General features: G+C 56.3%; 1 protein-coding gene across 5 annotated transcripts in view; it reads right to left on the bottom strand.

The window, feature by feature from the left end:
* The window catches only part of MOB2 (MOB kinase activator 2), a 76,250-nt gene extending 52,654 nt beyond the window's left edge, over positions 1-23,596 (bottom strand). For 4 of the 5 annotated variants that reach the window (XM_035263820.3, XM_078341795.1, XM_035263822.3 and 1 more), the window contains exon 1: positions 23,508-23,596. In XM_035263820.3, the coding sequence (XP_035119711.3) occupies positions 23,508-23,524 (17 nt within the window). In that variant the 5' untranslated portion in view covers positions 23,525-23,596. Of the gene's footprint in view, positions 1-23,219; positions 23,459-23,507 lie in introns of those variants that run through there. The other variant, XM_078341798.1, reaches the window with a different exon arrangement.
* Between the last annotated feature and the right edge of the window lie 652 nt (positions 23,597-24,248).

The following is a 24,248-nucleotide window of genomic DNA, read 5'->3' as shown; positions in this document are numbered from 1 at the left end:
GCTGATTGCGGCTTCCCCTGCAGTCACAACCCCAGCTCCTTCTCCCTCGCACCAGCTCTTCCCACTGTCCCTGCTACCCCCGCATCCAGCTCCCCCAGACTGCTCTCTGCCAGGCAGCATGCTCAGGGCACACCAGACATCTCACCTCCAGCTCACTGTGTCCAGAGATGTCTGACATAGACACTGTGTCTGCCTCTGAGAGGCGCCCCCCAACGCCCGCCATCTCCATAGACGATGCCCCGCCCCAACTGCTTAGGGACACCTGTTCACCATCCCTTCTACCTCCCTCCCGAGAGTGGGGTTTGTCAATTCCCTCTGTTACTGGCCAGAGTACCCTGGAACAGGGTCAAGCACAGCTGGGCCAGACGCAACTCCCACCTCTCAGCACCTCAGGCAGGCTCCTACTACCACTCTGTCCCTCCATGTTGCCACCTACAAAACAGGGTCTCGGTAAGTGCCCTGCGGGGTATGGCAGTGAGCATGGGAACAGTCAGAGCTCCAGGGTCCGCCACGACGTCGCCTTGCCAGTACTGTGCCTGCTGTGACTCTGCACGTTGTGGCAGCAATAGGCCACTCTAACTGGCCACATAACCTCCACAGAGAAAGGAGGGGCCAGGGACAGTGGGAAGAAGCAGACTCTGCTCTGACAGACCCACCTCAGGGCCCACCTGGCCGTATTCCACGACCCCAAGAGGATGCAGAGTGATGCTGCCCTCCATGGCTCACCTTAAAGAGCTCACTTGTAATGGGAAAGGAAGGGTCGAAAGGGTGAAACACAATGGCTTCTCCGTCCCATCACACTGCGCGATTCAGGAATAGTCTGTAGCAGTGACCCCACAGAGCCGCCAGGTACAACAGCCAAGACATGGGAAAACCTCAGCGCCCATGGTGGATCAAGAGACAGGAAGTGTGGTGCACACACTCCGTGGTGACTGCCACGAGACCAGCCTGCATGCAGGATGGCTTCACAGGTGTGACAGCAAGGGAGCGGGAGCTCCAGGCCAGACAAGCCTGGGGGAGGTGGCCCATGGCCCCTGAGGCCGCATGCCTAGGGCTCATCTGTACAGCCAGCCGGGCCACCCTGCATCCTGCAGCAATGGCTCCGGTGGGGCCCAAGGCCATGCGTTTCTAACAAGGTCCAGGCAACCCACTGCGAAACCGAGTTTAGGCTACAGTTGCCTCCTGACATATTTTAAGATCTACCTAAATGTGTCTTTGTACATCGTGAACTGTGGCAAGCGGAGGTGACAACAGAACACAGCCTATCCTTGTGCCAGTCACCCAGTTTGGCCAATCACATGTAGCTAACTGTTGGAGCTGTGTTCAAATAAGGCAAATGCCGAGCTGTGACCAATGGACTGTCTCTGTGCCTCACTGCCGTGTTCCGTTTTTCTTTTCCCGTCCATAACCACCACAAGGCTGCGCTGGAGTCTCTGAGTCTGCTCTGGCTCAAGAGGCGGCCCATTCAAGAATTGTGTTTTGCTCAGTTAAACTTCTTTACATCTGCTCTGGCTGATTTTTTTCTTTTATCACCGCTCTTGCTGCTGCCCACACCCCACCTGGGGAACCACTGCCCCACAGTGCCAGACACACCACCTGGCCTCTCTGCACCTCCATTCTGGGGCAGGGATGCGACAAGGACCAAGTGGGGCATGTGCCCCCAGTTCTCAGCAGCACGGGGCCCCGCCCACAGCAGACTCCCCCTTGAGGGTGAGCGAGTGTAGCAGTGGGGCTTCGATGCGCGCTCTGCAGGGTTCTCCACATCCACCCCGTGCACATCCATCTACTGGAGAGCTGCCCCAGGACTGCCCTGAGACACCAAACCCATGAACTCAGCCCCTGGCTCCCAGGGAATGCCAGCAAGTGAAGTGAACGGGAAGGACGACGGTGCTTGAGGCAGACGCTACTGTGGAGAGAAGCCCAGCATGGTGCAGGGGAGCAGGAGGCCAGGGTGTGAACCTGAATCTGGCCACCTCAGCAGAAGCACAGGAAACACAGACTGTGGTGCTGACCAGAGATGCAGGACATGGAAAAGAGCATAAGCCACTAGTGAGGACAGCCAGGGTCAGAAACCCGAGGGCATGCTGGCTGTCAACACGCAGGGGGACGCCAGGAGGAACATGTCCACAGTAACACACAGTGGATTTCTATAAGATGTTACCCCAAAATCAGGTGTTCACCATAAGGCTGTGCTGGAAAAGGAAGCTCAGATGGAATCAAGTGTCCAGAAATCACCAGCTGCCTCATTTGACACTAGCTGTCTACCCAATAGACTTTAGAATTTCCAACCTCATAATTAGTCAAAACGGGTTTGACCGCAACCTTCAGTAACACAAAATCAAGAACCGTGACTGCACGGGAGAAGCGAAGGGATTTAAGGTCCCTTTTAAACAACAGAAAGTTAAGTGCTATTGAATCAGTAGAGAAGCAAAAACAGTCCTGCTAATTTCCATTAACAATGACTGCTTTAAAAGTCTTTCAGTCTGTGACCAGCCTAGGGAAGATGGCAAGACTCTGCCTCTACAAAAAAAAAAATTAATTAGTGGGGCATGGTGGTGCGCCCCTGTGGTCCCAGCTACTCGGGAGGCTGAGGCGGGAGGATCTGTGGAGCCTAGAAGGTCAAGGCAGCAGTTAGCTGTGATCGTGCCACCGCACTCCAGTCTGGGCAACAGAGCAAGACCCTGTCTCTAAACAAAAAGCAAAAACAAAATTTCGGAAAGCAATCTAGGTTGTGAGAAGGCCGTCTGGGGCTGGTCCACTGTTTCTGCAGCCCACCCTGTGCCGCCGGGGTTCTCAGGGGCATGCTCTGTTCCCTCTGCTGCAGTCTCTCCTCCAATCCCCAGAGAGGGGCTTGGTCTCCACGGTGTCAGGAACTAGGCAGTGAACCTGCACCTCAGTGAGAGTGGGGCTTCCAGAGAGCAGCCGTGCTTGCTGCCCCGCCCCTCAGGCTGCAGCCCAGGGAGATGCCACCGAGGCAGTGGTCATCAGGCCAGTCACCCCTGGCTCGCTCCATCCTCGTAGCCCTGCTCTGTGCTGGCAGTTTCCACTGAAGTCCCCCTCCCAATGAGCAGCAAGCCCGATCCGCTATCACTCTCACTCACCCGTGCCTCTGCGTCTCCCCTACATCTCACACAAAGTGCCTTCGAAGTTTATCCTGAAGAGGCTGGAGTCTGACCCCGTCACCGTCTCCTTGTGTGTGGGTGCACCCAAGTGTTTCCCTGCTGAAATGCATTCTGTTCCAGGCTGGGGTCAAGATGCAAGTCACTCTCAAACTGCTGGGAAGAAATGTGTGTGCGTGTGCCAGACAGAAAACAAGGCGGACATGGCAAAAATGCTGACGCTGGCGAAGCTGGGAGAAGGTATGCAGGGATTATTTTGGCAACTTCTAACTTTGAAATTATGTAAAAATTTAAAAATGTAAACATCAGAGGCAGCTGGGGCTGGGAGGCGGCAGATCACCCCCGAGGAAGCAGCAGCGCACCTGACAGCCACTTCTCCACGGCCAGAAGCCGGAGGACGGCGGCCTGGCGTCGAAAGTGGGCTGAAAGAAAGCCAACCAAGACAACGGCATACAGTAAAAAGCTCTGCCAACTGAGGGCATTTCAGACAGAGACTGAGAGGACACCCCCAGCAGAGTCACCTGAAAGGAAATCCAAGAAAGCGCAAGGCTGTGCCACAGGCAGAGGAAAAGTGGTCACAGAAGGAAGGACAAAACCAGAAAGACAAAGGAGGAAGGAGAGGGCACAGCCTAAAACCCGTCTACCCAAACCAATACCAACATGCAGGACAGTAACGTGGGGGGTCTAGGAGGAAGGAGAGGGCACAGCCTAAAACCCGTCTACCCAAACCAATACCAACATGCAGGACAGTAACGTGGGGGGTCTAGGAGGAAGGAGAGGGCACAGCCTAAAACCCGTCTACCCAAACCAATACCAACATGCAGGACAGTAACGTGGGGGGTCTAGGAGGAAGGAGAGGGCACAACCCTATAAAACCCGTCTACCCAAACCAATACCAACATGCAGGACAGTAACGTGGGGGGTCTAGGAGGAAGGAGAGGGCACAGCCTAAAACCCGTCTACCCAAACCAATACCAACATGCAGGACAGTAACGTGGGGGGTCTAGGAGGAAGGAGAGGGCACAGCCTAAAACCCGTCTACCCAAACCAATACCAACATGCAGGACAGTAACGTGGGGGGTCTAGGAGGAAGGAGAGGGCACAGCCTAAAACCAGTCAACCTAAATCAATACCAATGTACAAGACAATAACATGTGGGGGGTCTAAAGTGCACAGAAATTAAAACACATCGATGCTTACAACTCGAGAGAAAGTGCACCGAAGCGGTCTCGTATCTTGAGTACTTCGGAGAGGTGGATAAAGCTATAAATCAACATCAGGCCTTGGAAGTTGAGGGTGTGCTATAAGAAAAGCACTCAAGGAGGGGTGGGCACGGTGGCTCAGTGTAATCCCACAACTTTGGAAGGTGAAGGCAGAGTCTGAGACCATCCTGGACAACAGAGTGAGACTGTGTTTCTAAAAAAAACAAAATAAATAAAGTACCTAACTTCCAAGGCAATCTGAAGAAAGGATGATTAAAAAATAAAAAGAATAAATTCAGGCCGGGTGCAGTAGCTCACACCTGTAATCCCAGCACTTTGGGAAGCTGACGTGGGTGGATCACAAGGTCAGGAGATCAAGACCATCGTGACCAAGATGGTGAAACTCTGTCTCTACTAAAGATACAAACATTAGCCGGGCACGGTGGTGGGCACCTGTAATCCCAGTTACTCGGGAGGCTGAGGCAGAAGAATCCCTTGAATCTGGGAGGCGGAGGAGGTTGCAGTGAGCCCAGATTGCGCCATTGCACTCCAGCCTGGGCTACAGAGCAAGACTCCGTCTCAAAAAAAAAAAAAAAGAATAAATTCAAACAAAGCACGGGAAGATGAAAAGCACAGCAAGATGGGAGCGAAACACAGCAGCACACCAGGCAGGAAGGGTTGGAAGGCAGCCCGACACCCACTCTAGTGGGCGGCATTCACTAGACATTCACCATCACGCACGGTGCATCTAAGGCTTGGGGTTTTCCCAAGGCAGACGCGGTCAAGGGCTCTTTCCCATGGCTCGGGGCCATTTGCGTGTCCTTCTTCATGAGGCATCTGTTCAAGCCTCTGCCCGTCTACACGGGACCAGTTGTTTCTTGTTCTTTGTTGGAGCCCATAGGGAAGTCTGGCTCTGAGCTCGAGTCCATTTTAGGTACAGTGCATTTCCCCTGCAAAGGTTGCCTGTTTGTTTGTTGTGTGTGAGATAATCTTGCTCTGTGACCCAGCCAGGATGGAGTGCAGTGGTGAGATCACAGCTCACTGCAGCCTCCACCTCCTGGGCTCAAGGGATCCTCCCACCTCAGTCCCCCTGAGGTAGGAGATGCCACCACACCCAGCTAATTTTATTTGTTTGTTTGTTTGTAGAAATAAGATCTCACTATGTTGCCCAGCCTGGTCTTGAACTCCTGAGCTTAAGCAGTCCTCCAGCCTCAGCCTCCCAAAGTGCAGGGATTACAGGTGTGAGCTACAGTGCCCAGCGGCCTTTTCAGTTTTTGAGGAATATCTTTGATAAACAGAGCTGCTTAATTTTAATGTAAACCAAATTATCTATCTTTTCCTTGATGACGAGTACTTTCTAGTCCTGTTTTAAAAAACTTTTCTGAACCCATGGGTCAAGAATGGCATCTTCTATAACAGTGCTGTGCAAGAGAAATATGACACAAGCCGTAATCCGAGCAGCGGATGTCATTTTACATGTTCCAACGGCCCCACTGAAAAGCAAAAGCAGCAGCCAAGGTTCGTTCTATTTAACCCATCAGATCTAACATATTTTCATTTCGATTTCCGATCAATACAAAACACACAAGGTGCCACTGTATATTTTACACTCAGACATCTCCAGTGCTGCCCAGCTACGTGGCTAAGCAGTTCCAGAACCTTCTACACTGAGACCTACATTCTACTCGGCTCAACTGTTCTTTGCAGGTGTGAGGTACAGGTCAAGATTCTTTTTGAATATGCATATCTGGCTGGCCAGCATGACTTAGGAAGAAGACGGGCTATCTGTGCCATCTCCTTTTTCCTGTCTTGATCACTTGCCTGATTTTCTATTGTATTCCTATTTTCAGAGAATCCAACTCCAGCCTCGATGAACTCTCTGTGGAAGACTGATGTTCCTCCACACTGTTAACTTCCGCTCCGGCCTCATTTCCCTCTTCCCACTGTCTCTGAGTTCAGCTGCTGCTCGGAGAGTGATGGGTACCCGAGGCTGTGAACCGCTCCTGGCCGGTGTGCACCCTGCTAGTCACGGCATGGCAGACTTCTGTTAGCTTTCAGCTAAAAACGATGTTCTAATTCCATTACAAATTCTTCTCTGTCCCACTGGTTACTTGGAAGCATGCTTCCTGATTTCTAAGTATAAGGAGTGTCACTTTGCAGATTTCTAGTTTAACTCCATTTGGGTCAAAAGCACACTCCAGAGGACTTGAGTTCACTGAGACGAGGGAGGTTTTGGTCAATGTTCCATCAGCGTGCACGGAGGGCATGCAGCCTGCCCAGGTGGCTTCCCTATTCTCCCTGTCAGGGGAAATGTGTGAGTCTGGCTTTAAAATCTTCACGCTGACTGGTGAATACAGCCAAGCTGAGCTGCTGGGACAAAGGCCCACCATCCCAGGCCCCAATTCCTTCCCAGGTGTTAGCCCTGGGCAGGGGTCACACTCCACTCCCCAACACCCTCCCAGGGCCCCGACAGTGAGGCAGCCCTGCATTCTCGCCAAGGGCTGTCGAGGAACTACAGCAAGGCACGAAGAAAAGGAAAGACAAGCATCTTCCAGACAGTGACTGGAAAGCTCCACCTGCCTCCACCTGTCCCCACCTGTGTCTCAGTCCCAAGGCTCGGGGCACAAGGGAGGCCAGAGATCAAATGCCTGAGAGCCCACAGCCAGAGAAGCCTGCATGGGGTCAGGCAGACAGGAGTCAGGCAGGTCACACCCCTGTCCCCACACAACAGGTGGTGGGAAGGAGGCTCAGAGCCCTGACAACAGTCCAAGGTCACACAAGGACATGTGTGCACACAGGCCAAGTGTCTCAGCAGAGCTGTGGACTCTGGAGGGCCAGCCAGGCTGAAGTGTGCCTGAGGCACAGAGGGCAGGGCCGGAGACAGACAGGGGACTCCATCTCACAGACAATGGGGATCCACCAAAGTGCCTTGTCTGTAGGAAGATGACATGTGGGTCCTCTCGGATGGCTGTATGGAGCGTGAGTCAAGGATAAGGACAGATGTCCCCTCCACCACCAGGTGCCTATGGCTGAGAGCCTAGGCCTCAGCCCAAGGAAGCACGGGCCTGCCTAGGGAGTCCAGCAAAACCCTCACAGGCTTCGGAATGGAGCTCCACAGCAGTGAGGGTGAGGTGTGAAGGGAGGCAGGACGTGGCCTTCCCAAGCAGCAGGCTCCAGGCCCAGGACACATGGGCCACCACTGAAACCTCAGGCTCTGTAACAGGGACCCGCCCACAAAAGGTCCTTAACTGAAAGGGCTCCATCCTCACCCTAGGGCTTTCCACATGTCATTTTAGGGGACATTATTTTGATTAGAAATGAAATGACCTGACCAGGCATTGTGGCTCATGCCTGTAATCCCAGCACTTTGAGAGGCTGAGGCAGGCAGATTACCCGAGGTCAGGAGTTCGAGACCAGATTGGCCAACATGGCAAAACCCTGTCTCTACTAAAAATACAAAAATTAGCCAGGTGTTCTGGTGAGTGCCTGTAATCCCAGCTACTCAGAAGGCTGAGGGATTGAACCCAGGAGACAGAGACTGCAGTGAGCTGAGACTGTGCCACTGCACTCTGGCCCGAGTGACAGAAAGAAATGAAATGACCTGGACTTCTGGGGAAGAAACGAGACGGAAAACTGCAGCTCTGCCTGTCAACTCCAACCGGCGGGCATGCCGGCCCTAAGAAGGGCAGGAGCAGGGGCCCTGGAAGCGGTTCTGGCACCAGGAGGACCTCCTGACCCAGTGATAGCCAGATACTCAGGGAGCCTAAGAGGATGCTGCACATGCTGGTCTTGACCCCACTCTGACTGTCAGCTAAAACCAGGCTTCAGAGGACTCAAAAACACAGCCGTGGGCATGGCCTCCTAACTCAGGTCACCAGGTGGGGGCACTTCAGAGAAAACCGAAGCAGGTGTATCCCTCCATTTCTAGGAGGAACCAGGCAGCAGCATCCCAGGTGCAGTGTGGGGATGGCGGGCAGCCCCATCCGCTCAACCCCAGCGCCAGGTGTTTGCTCCTCCAGCCTCATGTGTACCTGTGGGGAACAGCCAGCCTGAGCCAGCATCTCTACAGCTCTCAGGGCTCACTGATGCCAAGAAAGCTCATAAGGAGCCCAGATGTCACCCTCCTTGCCAGGTCGGTGCAGGGGCCAGGGCACTGTGGAGATACCAGTCCCGTGTCCTTCACTGTGGCACCTGCTCCTTCCACTGTGACCACCACTACAATTGTGGCAGAAGTCACTGCACACCAGAGAGAGAGAGATTCCTGTCCCCGCACGGCAGGTGGCGGGAAGGAGGCTCAGAGACCTGATGACAGCCTAAGGTCACAAAGCTGGCAGCAGACAGGGGACTGCCATCTACTCCCTGGGGCAGCAAAGGCAACAGTGCATCTGCCTGTCGTGTACCAGCCCTCGGTCAGCCTCATTCCAATGTGTCTTTGCTGTGATGACAGGGCAGGATGAACACTGCATACGGTGAGGCAGACAGGAAGTGGGGACACAGACATCAGGACCCCCCCCAAGCAGGTACCCTGCTCATAGGCTGTTCCAATGACACGCCCCCTAGGCTAGGCTGGACCAACTGTCCACCTGGAGCAACGAGCACACGCACATAGCTGAGGGGCACAACGCACGGAGGTCCCTGGCAGTTAAACCGGAACTGCAGTGGCCCCAGAGCAGAAGCCTGCTGGGGAAGGGCAGAGAAGGTGGCCACAGGCCCCTGCACAGCACAGACCAGCGCCCTTCAAGTCCACGCTGCACAGTGGGCCCTGAAAGGACAGGCCTCCCACCCCACCCTCACAGAGGTGCCTCATGGACAGCCACTGCATACCACGGCAAGCCCCTGGACCCAGGCCTTTCCAGACCTTCATGAGAGTGGGATGTGAGCTGCACAAAGGTTTCCAGGGACAGGCAGGCCCCAAGTCTCCATTCCACCACCAGGGCAGCTCAGGAGCCATCTCAGGAGACAGGACACTGCTGCACTCCTGGTGACACTGCAGAGCTCAGGAGTGAACAAAGCACAAATGCTACTACTTAGAACCTGTGTGCCCGACAGGGGGAAGGCAGCAAAGGGAAGACGGCTCGGGGGAGAGCACCCCAGACACAGCCGCTCCTGGCAAGAAGTCTGTGAGGACAGCTGTGGGCCAGGATCCTGCATCGTGGGCACAGAGCTGCCTTCGGTCTGCCTTGGAGGAAGGGCCTCGGAGCGGCACAGGGTCACAGGAAACAATGAATTGTAAATGCCCAGGAACCCTTACACAACTCAGCCTGGCCCAGCACTTCTTCAGCCAAAAAGGTAGGAGGCCTTCCCAGAAGGAACAACAGAATGTACTTGAAAAGAAAGGTTTTCATGACAAAGGTTTTCTAAGCCTCCTGACAGCGGCCACCTCCAGAAAAGTGCCTGGGTTTTCACGCTGACTGACAGCACAGGAGTGAATGTCAAAAAGCACTTCCAAGGCAGGCACAGTGGCTCGCGCCGTTATCCCAGCTACCAGGGAAGCTGAGACAGCAGAATCACCTGAACTTGGCAGGCGGAGGTTGCGGTGAGCCAAGATCGCACCATTGCACTCCAGCCTGGGTGACAAGAACAAAACTCCATCTCAAAAAAAAAAAAAAAAAACAGACTGGCAGCGTGGCACATGCCTATAATCCCAGCTACTTGGGAAGCTAACGTATGGGAATCGTTTGAACGTGGGAGGCAGGAGGAGGTTACAGTGACCTGTGATTGTGTCACTGGACTCCAGCCTGAATGAGAGTGAGACCCTGACTTGGGGGGAAAAAAAAAAGCATTCCCAAGACCCCAAGCCTGAGAGGAAGCAAATCCCCTCTGTGCATCTCAACAGATCTCATCTCAGGAAGCTCTGCATCGAGGCGTCCATGAGGCAGCAGGCTGGCCAGGCAGAGGCATACCCGGGGTGGTCAGACCCATCCAGCACCTGCTCCCTGCCCTGGGCACGCCAGGTAGAGCAGAGGCTACATGTGGGTCTAGGGAGAAGATGAAGCCCACCCTGAAGCAGAAGCATTTGTTACACATGTATGAAGGCAAGGAAGACACAGGGAACCATTCAGCAGAAACGCTGTTGTCACGGAGGGAGAGATGGCCTCCTCTGAGAAATGTGGGAAATGAAGGGACACTGCTGTCACCAAGGAAGAGATGGCCACCTCTGGAAAATGAAGGTGCCCACTGCACTCCCAAAGAAGCAGCAGGCCTCCACTGCACCCCGCCGCACGGCCGCCCACCAGCGCAGGCAGCCTCAGGGCACATGTCACAGAGCCTCTGTGGCTCTCAGCCACCACGCTTGGTCTAGGGCATGAAAGGAGCATTGCTGAGGGCAAAAACACCTGACATCCCATGCAGGGAAGTAAAATCACTTCTGGAGCAGAGCCAGGCAGACATCCAGGCCTACACCCCGTCAGCACTGGGGTGGTGCCTGTGGACCATCTGAGGCTTTAGGTTCTTTTGGACGCTCCCCTGTTCCACCATCACCTCCAACAGCTAAGAGCGGGATGAGGGCAGACGACGGGAGTAGGAATGGTGGGTGGCAACAGCCAGGGAACGGAAACAACAGGTCACACAGTCAGCCACATTTCCCTTGCTCGGAGCCCGTAACCACTGTTGTCCGCTGAGCTTCTAAGAGGTCTCAGACTTCATCTGGAGCTTCCCAAATTCACCTGGTTGTCTAGGAGGACTAATGGTTCTTGACAGACCTTGAGAAACACTGCCCTAAGCCCCTGCATGGCCCTGTGCCCACTGCCCTATGTTCTGTGGAGCCTGTGACCAAATGTGGTCCCAAGCTGCACCAGGCCACGCCAAGTTCCTGAACAGGTCAGTGGCGCTGAGTGCCATTGTGGCCTGGATTTCTTCCTGATGGAGAAGCTAACCAGCATGCAGCCCCAGCCACTCGGAAAGGAGGCAGGTGGGAAGGTAGGGAAGAGCGGAAAGAAAAGCAGCCCTCAGGCCCCAAGAGCAGGAATGGGCCCAGGGCTTCCTGGCACTCACCCTCCCAGGCTGCCCCCTGACCCCCAGCTCCCCCGGCCCCTGGCACTCCCTGGCTCCTGGTACACCTGTTCTCTGCCCCTCTGCGGCCCAGGGGAGTCGTGGAGACTCCGGCTCCAGCACTTCCCACAGTTTCTACCTGGGCTTTTACCTGTCTCTTTAAGAACAAGCTCGAAAATCTTAACACTCAAGATTAATATCCTTAAAATAAAGAGAACTCATGCCAGTCATAAGAAAACACAGGATCAATTCAAGACAAAATAGCCAAACACCGAGCAGATGATTGCACAGCCCACCGTGTACAGAAGTGTGGGTTACACCAGCCCTCCCGGAGGAAATGTGCACTAAGCAGGGCACTGCTCTCGGCCTGTAAACGTGACAAACATCTTCTTCAGTAAAGACACACGCGAGTTACAGGCAAGGCCATGCACGATGCGGGCACTGACCTGTGGAAACACCAGCACTGGCCCCACACTCCCTTCGCAGGGACTCGCACAGCCTGGGAACGTCCAGTCCCCACCGACATGGGAGCACATGTGTTAGGCACCCAGAGGTAGCTGGACAACTGGGTCTGGGTGGCAAGGATCCCACTTCGGAGTGAGGCTAGTTTTAACGTCAAGTACAGACTGTCTCCGAGTGGCAGGAGGATTTGCATTTGATTTTTTTTCCCCCCTGTATTTTGTGTCTCTACAATGGACACCTAACACCAAGTCCCAGGTGAGCAGGGACGTGTCCCTCTTTCTAAGGTCCCCCCAACACAAAGCACACAGGACACAAGCAGGGTCCAATGGGTCCTGGGCAGATGAATGGATGCTGAGCACAACAACCTGAGGCCAGGCCCTGGGGAGCCAGAGGCAGGTGCAGGTTAGCCCCACCCTCAGCACCACTCCCCAGCTACTGGCCAGTGCTGCCCGCTGTTGTCAAAGCACCAACCCAGAGGGAGCTGCAGTGACAGGGAGAGCCCCACTGTCCCTGCCTGCGGCTCCCTCCACCCACCCTATGGGACCAGAGACCCTACTCAGTACACCTCACCTCCCATGCAGTCTTCCCTGCCTGCTGGGGACCACTGGGCCCACGCTCTGAAGTCTCGTTCACTGAGTCAGAGAATGGCGCTTGTAAAGCCCTAAGAGGTCTGTGTTGCTGAGCAGCCAAGGAGCCCACCCAGGGCTGAGGAGAGCACTGCGGTGCAGAGAGCCATCTGGTGAAGGGGCGTGCAGGGCCTATGCAGAGAAGCCTGATTAAACATGAGAAAGGGCAAAAAGCAACCAACCTTGGCTTCTTAAAACACTGTGGACGCAGCCACAGAGGAGCAGCTTATCTGCTCATAACCTTTTACACAATTTCCACCTTTCTTTCTTGCTAGGACCACATGGCTACTTGGTGAGTCCAGGCAATGTGGCTCGGTAGGTCCTGGGGTGACGCTCAACTGAGCAGGTGCCATGAAAGCTCAGCAAGGGAAACGCAGGACGTCCAGTGTTGGCTCTGCCTCAGCGGCCCTCTGTGGCTCCCAGAGATGGTACCCGCCCCACCTGTACAACCCCATGCCCCACAGTGGTGCCAGGCTGCATGCCCTGGGAAGAAAACTAAAAGGCAGGAAGAGGAAGGCAGCATAGTGCCCAGAAGCTAGGGGGAGAGAGAAAAGGTCTGGTCTCTGAGGTGGCCAGCCAGGGCCTCCTGGAGGAGGCAGGAAGACCAGGGCTGGCTGGAGCCCCCTTCCATCCAGAGGCAGGCTGTCCACTCCCACCCACTCCCACCCCCAGATCCAGGTGGCTCTGTGACTCCCTGGCCAATAGAAAGTGGCTGAAAGGATGCTCGTCTTCCAGCTATTTCCACGATGGTGCTCCTGGGATAAAGGCCTTGCCAGCAGAGGCAAAGAGAGGCCACTCGGGGAGCCCTGGAGACCAAAGCGTGGTCTGTGACAACGAGGTTAGCACTCTCTCTACAGTAACACAAAGGTGCCACGTGCCGAAGCTTTGCGGAAGCCACCTGACCTGTAAAATTACAGGATGAACACAGAAGCTAACAGAATCTAGCTCTTGAGATTGACAAAAAGTAAAGCCACTCTCTACTTACTTAACTCTGGAAGATAACAGAATTTTTTTTAATTTTAAAATTAAAAAAATATATATATATATTTTTTTATGTTAAGATACACTGAACTCAAGATACCTGAACCCAGGAGTTGAGGCTGCAGTGAGCTCTGCACCACTCACTCCCACTCTCCGTGAGAGTAAGACTCTGTCTCTAAATGTGAAAAGAAAAAAGTTCTCATTGAGTTTGCGCGAGTTGAGCTATTCATGTTTTTAGAATTTAAATTTCAGAATGTAAAACAACTTCAAAGAATTAAAAACCCAGTGTACCTTTTTTTTTGAGACAGAGTTTCGCTCCTGTTACCCAGGCTGGAGTGCAATGGCGCCATCTCGGCTCATCGCGACCTCCGCCTCCTGGGTTCAGGCAATTCTCCTGCCTCAGCCTCCTGAGTAGCTGGGATTACAGGCACGTGCCACCGTGCCCAGCTAGTTTTTGTATTTTTAGTAGAGACGGGGTTTCACCGTGTTGACCAGGATGGTCTTGATCCTCGTGATCCTCCCGCCTTGGCCTCCCAAAGTGCTAGGATTACAGGCATGAGCCACCATGCCCAGGCCCAACAAGGACTTTTTTTAAGAGTATAAAGGGGTCCTGAGAGCAAGAAGTCCAAAACCCTGCTCTAGAGTGAGGATATAAAACTCCACCCAGAGAGATCCATTGAGGGAAACTGTGGCAGCACAACAGACGGCCATGACAGCAAGGCCCCTGAGGGAAGCGGCCCAGCCCCCACTGGCGGCAGTGCAGGAATCACCTGTGGGGTCAAAGCCCCACCCACCAGCCCACAGACACGGGAAAGGTGATGAATCCTCATTCGGGGCCCAGATATCCCAGGGTGGATTACTCAGAAACAGGTGCGCAGGACCCACCCACGGCCAAGCAGAAGCTGCTGAGGCATGCCCAAGATCAGAGACGCATGCGTCTGGTGCAGCACCTGACCCGACCCTGGTGGCCAACCGTGCAGACTGCCAGCCAGTCCTGGGCGTGAAATGCACACACACACCCTAGCTGCACTGCCCTACCAGGAGCAGATGCAGTGGGGCATTAGTTCTGTTAGTTCTGCTGAAAGCACCAGCCAGAGCAGAGCTGCTCAGGAGGGCACACGGCACTGCAGGTCGAGCGGGTCACACGCAGAACCAAGGCAACCCACTGGGAAGCCCCCCGCTGGCAGGTGTGCATCGCCAACAAACAGAATTATCCCCTCATGGTAATACGCCCACTGAACCCTGCAGGGGTGTGTTATTTTATATTGTATCTTTTCCACATTCAAAACGTGGCTACCGGTGACATGGATTATTTCTTTTAACCCACAATATTCGTAAGATGGTTGCCAAGTTGTGAGAGAAATCTGACCTGTCACCAAAGCCTCCTGGGCGCAGCCTGAGGTCTCCTTGCTGCTCCTCCTGTCCTCAGACCGTCCCCATGCCCACACTTGAGTTTGAGGGCTTTGCTGGCACAGCTCTTCAGCTCGGAGGTTATCCAGGTGACACACAGCCGGGCTCACTGCTCCCTGCCCATGCAGGCTTCCCTCCCTGCCGCTTCATCTTTTCACCGACACAGGAGCGGAGTCAAATCTGCTCCTGCTGGCTAAATTTGAGACAGCCCATTCATCAAAATATTATCAAAGATGACAACTGACTGAAAAACATTAAGTGAATAAAAACCTACATGTCCCAAATGGAAAATGTATGGTCCTAAGTGTCAAAAATTAAAAAAAGAAAAAAGAGGAAAAAAGCCCCGTCCACGGCGCCGTGAGTGGGGAGGTCAGGAGCCAGACTCACTCCACGTGCCCGCGCGGCGACTCCCTCCCTCCCCTATGCAGTCACAGCTCTCAGCATCTTCTCAAAGCGGCCTTCTAGAGCCCCGGTTCACACAGCTCTCCCGGCGCACCCCTCCAGGGCCCACATCGCACACCTCCTGATTCCCGTCCCCTTCAGCAGCAGGCAAGCTGCCCAGGGGTGGCTCCCGTTGCCTCTGTTCACACACGTCCTGAGCGCTCAGAGCAGCCTGTATGCGTGCGGGGCTCCAGCAGGAACTCGACTCAACCCAGATTCTCAGGCCCACGCTCTTGTTATTTCATGACACCGCTGCTATGACAAATGGTCCTGTCACACGTGGCACAAAGAACAGGGCACGCAGCAGAAGGGTAGGCGCACTGGGAGGAGAAACCCAGAGTGGCCTCCCCTATAGAGGGCGGCTGCAGGCTGTGGGGAGAGGCCAGGGCTGTGCATGACAAACTCGACACAGACAAGCCACGCTCACACTAGCAGCTTTCAACCCACACCCGAGCTAATTTTATGCTCCTGGGCTCACGCCCAGGCCTGGCCCCAAGCTCGGGCATCCAGCTCCTCAGGGCCACCTGGCACCATCAGGCCTTTCCCCAGACTGAGGACAAGTCCTGGCAAAGCAGAAGCCAGGAGCTTCCGCAGGCCAAACCCTGAAACAACAGCCCCACCTGGGCTCCCGAGGCTACGGTGCTGGGGGGACAGGGTCTGCCAAGCCACCACCTGCGCAGCCACCACATCTGGAGGGAAAGAGACTCTGCTGACAGGGTACTTGGAAGAAAAGTCTCCCAACCCTGCAAAGGTCACGGGCAAAAGGGAACAGCATGGCCACCTCTGTGCTTTCCAACCCTCCAGCTCGCCTGCTTTCTGCAGGGAAAAGCTGCATAGCTTTGTGGGAACTCTGCCTCCCCGCCACAGTGAAATGCTCAGTGACACTGACCAAAGTTGCCACCACACAGGGAAAGAAACAGGAGCTGTGGCCCTTCACCATATCCCATTAGCCCTGGGACATCCAGAAACCACTGCAGAGATGAATGAACAGAAAGTCCAACCCGGGGCCGTGCACACTGGCAACGGAGACCTTCAAAGAGAAGGCAGCCAGGGAGAGCACGGCGAATGCGGCCATGGCCCGCAGGCCAAGCAGTGCCGCAGATCACATGTGGCCTGGAAGCCCTGCCCACCATCTCCTCCTTTTCTCTTTAAGCTTCCACATTTCAGGCTTGTCCCCATTGTTTCTACTTCTGCTGAACACCAATGGGTGTGCCCCCGCCAGGAGAAATCCTGTGCAGAAAAAAAAACAAACACGGTGAAGGCAAAGAATGGGAGGCCCTTCTGGCCAAGACAGACAGGAACAGCACACGCCCCTTCCCTTCCGGACAGGTCTGGCGCTGGCAGGAGGCTGGACAAGCAGAAACCAGCATGGAGAAACAAAGGCCACTGCCCTGCAGCTCCCAACCAGCACTCAAGGGCCCTAACAAAAGTTGCAGTGGTCCCTGTGTTTCTAACCCAGACCCCTGTGTGGCCAAAGAGGAAATGCTAGAATGACAGGTGCATGGCACGGAGTCCTCCCTCACGGTGGCCTCAACACCCCTCCTCCCTACTGGATGACCACAGCAGAGACCGAAGCTTCCTCCGAGAGGGAGTCTGGTGGCACACCAAGCCCCTGCTAGCTCTGACAGCAGCCCTTGGCGGGCAGACCCTAGTGCGGGCTGGCTTTCTCAGGGCTGGGAAGAGGCCTCCATGAGCCAGGACACAGGGTGGCCCTTGGCGGGCAGACCCTAGTGCGGGCTGGCTTTCTCAGGGCTGGGAAGAGGCCTCCATGAGCCAGGACACAGGGTGGCCCTTGGCGGGCAGACCCTAGTGCGGGCTGGCTTTCTCAGGGCTGGGAAGAGGCCTCCATGAGCCAGGACATAGGGTGGCCCTTGGTGGTGGCAACACTAAAGCACAGGCTGGAGGCAGGAGCTGTGCTGTCTCAGAGACGCCGGCAACAAGAAGTGCAGCCCTGGTGTCTCCCAGCCCCCACCAGCGGGGGTCACATGCAGCTCCCCTGGTGGGCTCACCCCCAGCCAGTCTCCCGCCAGCTTCAAGGACACCTGTGCAAGGGTTCCTAGTAGATGGTCCAAGCAGAAGTGGGAGGGTGTCCCTAGGGGCATATGGGGGACTCCTTCTAAAAAGCGGGCATGGCTGTGTCTCCATCTCCCAACCTTCACCGCAGCACAGAGCCTGGTACACAGCAGCCCATGGATTCAGGCAGGAAGCTGAGACCCAGCTAAGAAGAGGCCCAGCTCACTGTCCTAAAAGCCGTGGTCACAAACCGCGGATGTGACCCAGTTGCCCATCGGTGGAAAGAGAGTGGTGGGTGCACATCTCCACAGGACGGAATCCCGCGTGGTGGTGAAGAGGATGGCACTGCAGACACGCACCAACACGGACGGACACTAATGTTAACAGCACTGAGCTCCATGGGCCAGGCTTACAGCCCCTTGACTGGGATTCCATTTCCATGAGTTGGTTCAGCCACACAGATGGCGGGAACTCGTGGCTGCCTCGGGGCTGGAGGTGGGGATGGGGAGCGATGCCAGTGGACAGGAGGCTTCTCTGGGGCACAGTGGCAAAGTTCTCAAATTAACCTGTGGTGATGGTTACTAAGCTCTGTAATTTTACTAAAAATTCTTTAATTGCAAACCTAGGTTGACTTTACGGTATGTAAACTACACCTCAATGAGGCTGTTAAAAGTCTAGAGACTCAATCGAGTTCAGCCGGGGTGTCCTCATAATCAGATTCAACTGTCAACCACCAGTAACATGCTCCCATTCGGCAAAGAAAGAAGAAAAACAAGGTCATCGACCTGCTGTTCGCATTCCTGCAGAGACACACACGCCCAGGGGATTTAACCTCAGCCAGAGAGGAGGATACCTGAAGGCAGCTGAGAGCCGAGCCAGTAAGCACAAGCCTGCGGCCCGAGAGAGGCCCTCCCCGCCTCACCTACAGTTGGTATTCAGTGGCCAGCCCTGGAGTGTCAGGGCCCAAGCCTGCTGACCGCAGCTCACCTGCTGCCTGGACAGTAACTGAGGCACTGGTGTCAAGGCACCCGGCAGCCTCAGAAGGAGCAAGCAGAGCCCCAGTGTGCACCCCCCGCCGCCCCCACCCTGGCTGTGCCCAGCTGGAGAAGCTGCCTGGAGGAGAGGGGCCTTTCCCCCCGCAAACTCCACCATGCTGGGACCTATGCAGGGCCAGCGGGAGGGCGGCGACGTTCCCATCAGCCAGGAGGGAAGTGTGTTTCCTCTCCTGCATTCCCAGATGCTCAGCAGCTTCTGGGCTGTGCGTTCTGCTGGGTAACATTGAAACTGCACTCACACCTTCTGTTCACAAATGCCTGTTGTCAGTTAAAGATAAGACAAGTTTCTCCTAAACTGCAAACACTGTGTGGTCGAGTTCTTCCCTCCTCTAGCCTCCACGGAAACCACCGCAGCTCAAGCTTCTCCTCCCAGCTGCCTACAGCTCAGTGGCGAGGGATGACATGGCTGTCCAGAACGGAATAGAGCTTCACTACACAAGAAGTGGAAACCTTTTTCAAGTTACCAATTACTCTTTGTGAAAGAAAGAAAGAAAAAGTTTATCTTTACAGCGGCTTCACCAGCAAACTCAAAGCAATGCCGAGCAGAGGAACCCCATAAGAAACATGGTGGAGCCACGTCTGCACACTTCTCCAGAAAGGCCCCATCGACGCTCTCATCACCACCAGTGCTGTCGTGTGGGGTTCTGTTCCAGGTTCCCGAGCAGGCTTCCCTGCAGCGTCCCCACATCAGGAGCACTGACGATAAGGTTGCTAGAAGGCTGGGCAGGCCAGGCTCTCAGCTCTTCTCCCAGTGACAAGGAAGACATGGCTTTCCCCTGCACATCTATGGACCACTCTTCCGGTCCTAACGGTGATCAGAAGAGAACACCGCAGGCACAGGCACTGTGTGCTGCCACTGTAGAGTCCACACTCTGTCATCTGAGATAAACTAATTCAAAGAAATCCTTTCTTAAAAAAAAGACTCTTAAAACATAAGAAACCTGCATTCCAAACTACTTGGTTAACACCAAATGCTTTGAATTTAAAATCACAAGAAAAAGATAACACACTTCCCCAATTCCAGACTGACACCTAGTTAAAGGATTAACGGCCAGCGAAAGCCCTAGTGATGAGCACACAAAGCCGCTCAGACAGGAGCAAGCTTCCTCCCTCCATGCTGCCCCTCTCCAGCAAGCTTCGTCCCTCCATGCTGGCCCCTCTCCAGCAAGCTTCCTCCCACCATGCTGACCCCTCTCCAGCAAGCTTCCTCCCTCCATGCTGCCCCCTCTCCAGCAAGCTTCCTCCCTCCAGGCTGCCCCCTCTCCAGCAAGCTTCCTCCCTCCAGGCTGCCCCCTCTCCAGCAAGCTTCCTCCCTCCAGGCTGCCCCCTCTCCAGCAAGCTTCTTCCCTCCATGCTGACCCCTCTCCAGCAAGCTTCCTCCCTCCATGCTGCCCCCTCTCCAGCAAGCTTCTTCCCTCCATGCTGACCCCTCTCCAGCAAGCTTCTTCCCTCCAGGCTGACCCCTCTCCAGCAAGCTTCCTCCCTCCATGCTGCCCCCTCTCCAGCAAGCTTCCTCCCTCCAGGCTGACCCCTCTCCAGCAAGCTTCCTCCCTCCATGCTGCCCCTCTCCAGCAAGCTTCCTCCCTCCAGGCTGCCCCCTCTCCAGTAAGCTTCCTCCCTCCAGGCTGACCCCTCTCCAGCAAGCTTCTTCCCTCCATGCTGCCCCCTCTCCAGCAAGCTTCCTCCCTCCATGCTGACCCCTCTCCAGCAAGCTTCCTCCCTCCCTGCTGACCCTTCTCCAGCAAGCTTCCTCCCTCCATGCTGCCCCTCTCCAGCAAGCTTCCTCCCTCCATGCTGCCCCTCTCCAGCAAGCTTCCTCCCGCCATGCTGCCCCTCTCCAGCAAGCTTCCTCCCTCCAGGCTGCCCCCTCTCCAGCAAGCTTCCTCCCTCCAGGCTGCCCCCTCTCCAGCAAGCTTCCTCCCTCCATGCTGCCCCTCTCCAGCAAGCTTCCTCCCTCCAGGCTGCCCCCTCTCCAGCAAGCTTCCTCCCTCCAGGCTGCCCCCTCTCCAGCAAGCTTCCTCCAGGCTGACCCCTCTCCAGCAAGCTTCTTCCCTCCAGGCTGCCCCCTCTCCAGCAAGCTTCCTCCCTCCAGGCTGCCCCCTCTCCAGCAAGCTTCTTCCCTCCAGGCTGACCCCTCTCCAGCAAGCTTCTTCCCTCCAGGCTGCCCCCTCTCCAGCAAGCTTCTTCCCTCCAGGCTGCCCCCTCTCCAGCAAGCTTCCTCCCTCCAGGCTGCCCCCTCTCCAGCAAGCTTCCTCCCTCCAGGCTGCCCCCTCTCCAGCAAGCTTCTTCCCTCCAGGCTGACCCCTCTCCAGCAGCAGAGCCCGATTAGGCAAGCAGTGGACCAGAATGAAAGAAACCTGTGGGTCTCTGCGGCTCTCTTCAGCTTTTACGCTTATTTTTGATAGTAGGTGCTCCATAAACACGTGAAATGAGCAGAGGTAAGGAGGGACAGTGCAACCTCCGGGCCCTCTCTGCTCTGCATTCCTGGATACCAGCTCAAAAGCAGGCTCCGGAGGAAAAGCAGCACTTGACCACTGAAATGTATCACTTAAAACAGGAAGCACATTATGTAAGGAATTGTTAAAGAATTCGACAACGTCCAATATGCAATCCACTGGATTTAAAACCATGTACGCAAAGATAACTGCACCCCATCCTAATCCCACTTTCAAATCACTACTGCCCTCTTGGAACTGCAGACTTCGACAGCCAGGCAGCGGCAAACACCCCTTCCCTGACCAGGGCCCTCTGAAGCAGCAGCACCAAGGTCCTCGCCAACCTTCCCCTTGCACCCAGACCCAGATTGGGGCCCATGAGATGAGTGCGCCACGAGGACCACTTGGTCACCAAAGTCTTAACGGGTCACAAGAATCTGTCTCCCGGGCCGGGCATGGCGGCTCAAATCCGTAATCCCTACACTTTGAGAGGCTGAGTTGGGTGGATCGCTTGAGGTCAGGAGTTCGAGACCAGCGTGGCCAATAGAGCAAAACCCCATGTCTACTAAAAATATATGTTAGGTGGGCTGGTGGCATGCACCTGTAATCTCAATTACTTGGGAGGCTGAGGCAGGAGAATCACTTGAACCCAGGAGGCGGAGGTTTCGGTGAGCCTAGAACATGCCACTGCACTGTGGACTGGGTGACAGAGTGAGAGTCTGTCTCAAAAAAAAAAAAAAGTCAGTACCCAAGAAGCCTAGTCGTAGTTAATTTCTGAATATTCACAATGATGACAGCAAACTCCCCGAAGCGCAGACCTCAGTGAACTTAAACAGAATGACTGCTGGTCAGCTTCCACACAGAAAGTACTGCTAGTTATGAGCGCACACAGGCAATAATCACACATTCACAAAACGCAATCAGCCGCTTCCTCAGGAACCTGGCTGACTGGGCTGGTCCCACTGGCACGAATCCCGGTGGGTACAACTCACCCACTCGAGTCCACTTCCCACTCGGAGGCCTGGGTGCCAACTCAACAATGTCCAACATAAAACCAAGTACACAAAGATAACCGCACCCCACTTTAAAATCACTACTGCCCTCTTGAAACTGCACACTTTTACAGCCAGGCAGCGAGCGGCAAACACCCCTTCCCCGGCCAGGGTCCTCTGAAGCAGCAGTGCCTGGCTCTTAGCTGCCCTCCCAGTGACAAGAAGACGTGGCTTTTCACCTGCACTTCTATGGACCACTCTTCCGGTCCTAACGAGGATCAGAAGAGAACACAGCAGGCACAGGCACTCAGCCTCTCAACGCAGCCCCCCCAGTAAATGCAGCAAGCGAGCGCCCATGCTAGGGAACCAAGCAAACACAGCTGTGCGCTCTCAACTCTCAGTGCTCGTGGGTCTCGGAGGCCTTACAGCAGCCAAAACACCGTATGCCAAGCACTGCAGAGCCCTCACCTTGGCCTCTCCCTCCACAGCCGCACACACTGCAAGTCGTAGCTCCCGCCGGTGATTTTTTAAAAGCAGGTGATTGAAAGAAAGAGGTGAAGGGACCACCCATACAGCTAAAAAGCGGCAGGGCTGGAACAGCAGGGCTGCTGCCGCCTCTTCAAGAAGCCGTGAGCCCTCCCCCCCTACGGCTGGTCCCCCGAGCCACCTGCACAGCGCCCTGACCCCTGCACTCTGGCCCCAAGACGATCCCTGCTGTACTGGGCACTGCTGGGGTCTCCTGATTCATCCCATCCCCTGGTCTCCCCGTCACCACAGTCCACGCGATGCAATGCCAGGAACGGTTCTAATCCCTCTCCTTGGTTATCCTGCCTGCACCCCCGACCCCCGACCCCCGACCCCGCGCCGCCCTTTGACTCCCAAGGGCCTGAGAGACACTGAAGCGAAATGCCCACCCAGCCTTTCGGTCACTTTCTGAACTGCGGTGTCTACACCGACCCTTCCACCGGCCAAACCCAGAGCGCCGGGTCCCGCTCCACCCCAGGCCCCTGCGGTGGGTAAGCGGACTCCGGGACGGCCACAGGGGCAGAGACCCGGACGGACAGAGATGCGCAAGCGCCACGCCGCGGGGTGAAAGGGCCTGTCCCCATCGCTCTTCCAAAGGAACAAAGTTTTTAAATTTTTTTTTTTAATCGCTTTAGCGAGACTAACCTGCGGGCCACGCGGCGAGGCTTCCGCAGCCCGACCGCCTCTCCGTTTCCAGCAGGCTAAACACAGACGCGGAGGGGAGGGGAGGCGCGGCCGCGGCTCGGCGGTACGAGCGGGCAGCGTCCCCGGCTTCCTTCCTACTCCACCCTCCCGCCCGCGGACCGCAGCGAGACCTGTGCCCCCCGGGACCCTCCGCCGGTCCGCAGCCCGCAACGGCCAGTCCTGCTCCCGTCCCCGGCCGCGGCCCCGCAGGTACCCCGGGAAAGCCGGGGGGTCTTTCGCTTCTCTCCCAGGAACTTGTCTCTGCCGGCATTCAAGTTACTCACTCCAGGAGCGAGCCCCGCGCAGGGAGCGGAGCGGGCAGCAAAGCCTGCGAGGCGCCGGCCACCGACAGCCGGGCGCGCGGGGCTGCCGGGCCTGGCCTCGGACGGGACCAGAACCGGGCAGTTCCCGAGACGCCCGCCCCGGCCCGCCCAGGACAGGCGCGTCCGCTGCGTCCGCTCCGTCCGCTCCGCCCGGGCCCGATGCCCTTGAGCGGCGCTACCGGCGCCGAGCGCCGCAACGCACCCGCTCCCCGGCCGCCCCGCCCGAGCCCGGCCCGGCAGCAGACTCACCCCATGAGCCAGTCCATGGCTGCGCGGGGCCGCCGCGCCCGCCGCCCGACGCGCTCGGCCTCAGCCCCGGCGGCCGGAAGTAAACAGTCGCCGCCCGCTCGCTCCCACACGCGCCGCCCGCCGCCGCCGGAAGTGACGCGCCCGCGCGCCGCCTGCTGGGACGCGTAGTTCCCGCTTCGCACCCTGCGCTTCCGGCCCCGCGGGCGCCTCGTGCGTCCACGTGCTGTCCCCGCGCACCTGGACTGTCTCCCCACGCCCTACCTGTGCTCTCCCGCTTTGGCTCTCTCCGCGCCGTCGCCCCTGCCCTGGACGGTTCCCTCCCGCCTTTGGCGCTCTCCCCTTGCTCCGCTACTGTGCCTCACACCCTGGCTGTCCCCTCCCTCCCGGGCCATCCCCCCCGCGCCCCCGGCTGTCCTCTCCCACCTTAGGCCCTCTCCTCGCTCCCTGCCCTGTCCCCGCTCCGTGGGCTGCGTATCATCTCGGTCTTGGCTGTACCTCCCCCATCCTAGACTCTCCTCTTCAGCCTCTGCGTGTCCCCATGTCCCTTGGGCATGTGCCCTCCTGGCCACTCTGTCCCCAGGCAGTTACTCAGTGCCTGTCAAAGGGCCGGATTCCCCAGTCCTCCCCCGTGGGAAGACCCTCCGAGGAGCACGGAACCTGGACAGGGAGAGGCTGCTTCCCCATGGCTGAATACAGGCTGCAGGTGGAGCTGACCCTGGAGGCGGTGGGGCCAGCTGGCCT

This window comes from Callithrix jacchus, chromosome 10 (assembly GCF_049354715.1).
Source record: "Callithrix jacchus isolate 240 chromosome 10, calJac240_pri, whole genome shotgun sequence".
Lineage (NCBI taxonomy): Eukaryota > Metazoa > Chordata > Mammalia > Primates > Cebidae > Callithrix > Callithrix jacchus.
The sequence above is the reverse complement of the archived record's forward strand: the minus strand, read 5'-3'. Positions and strand labels throughout refer to the sequence as shown.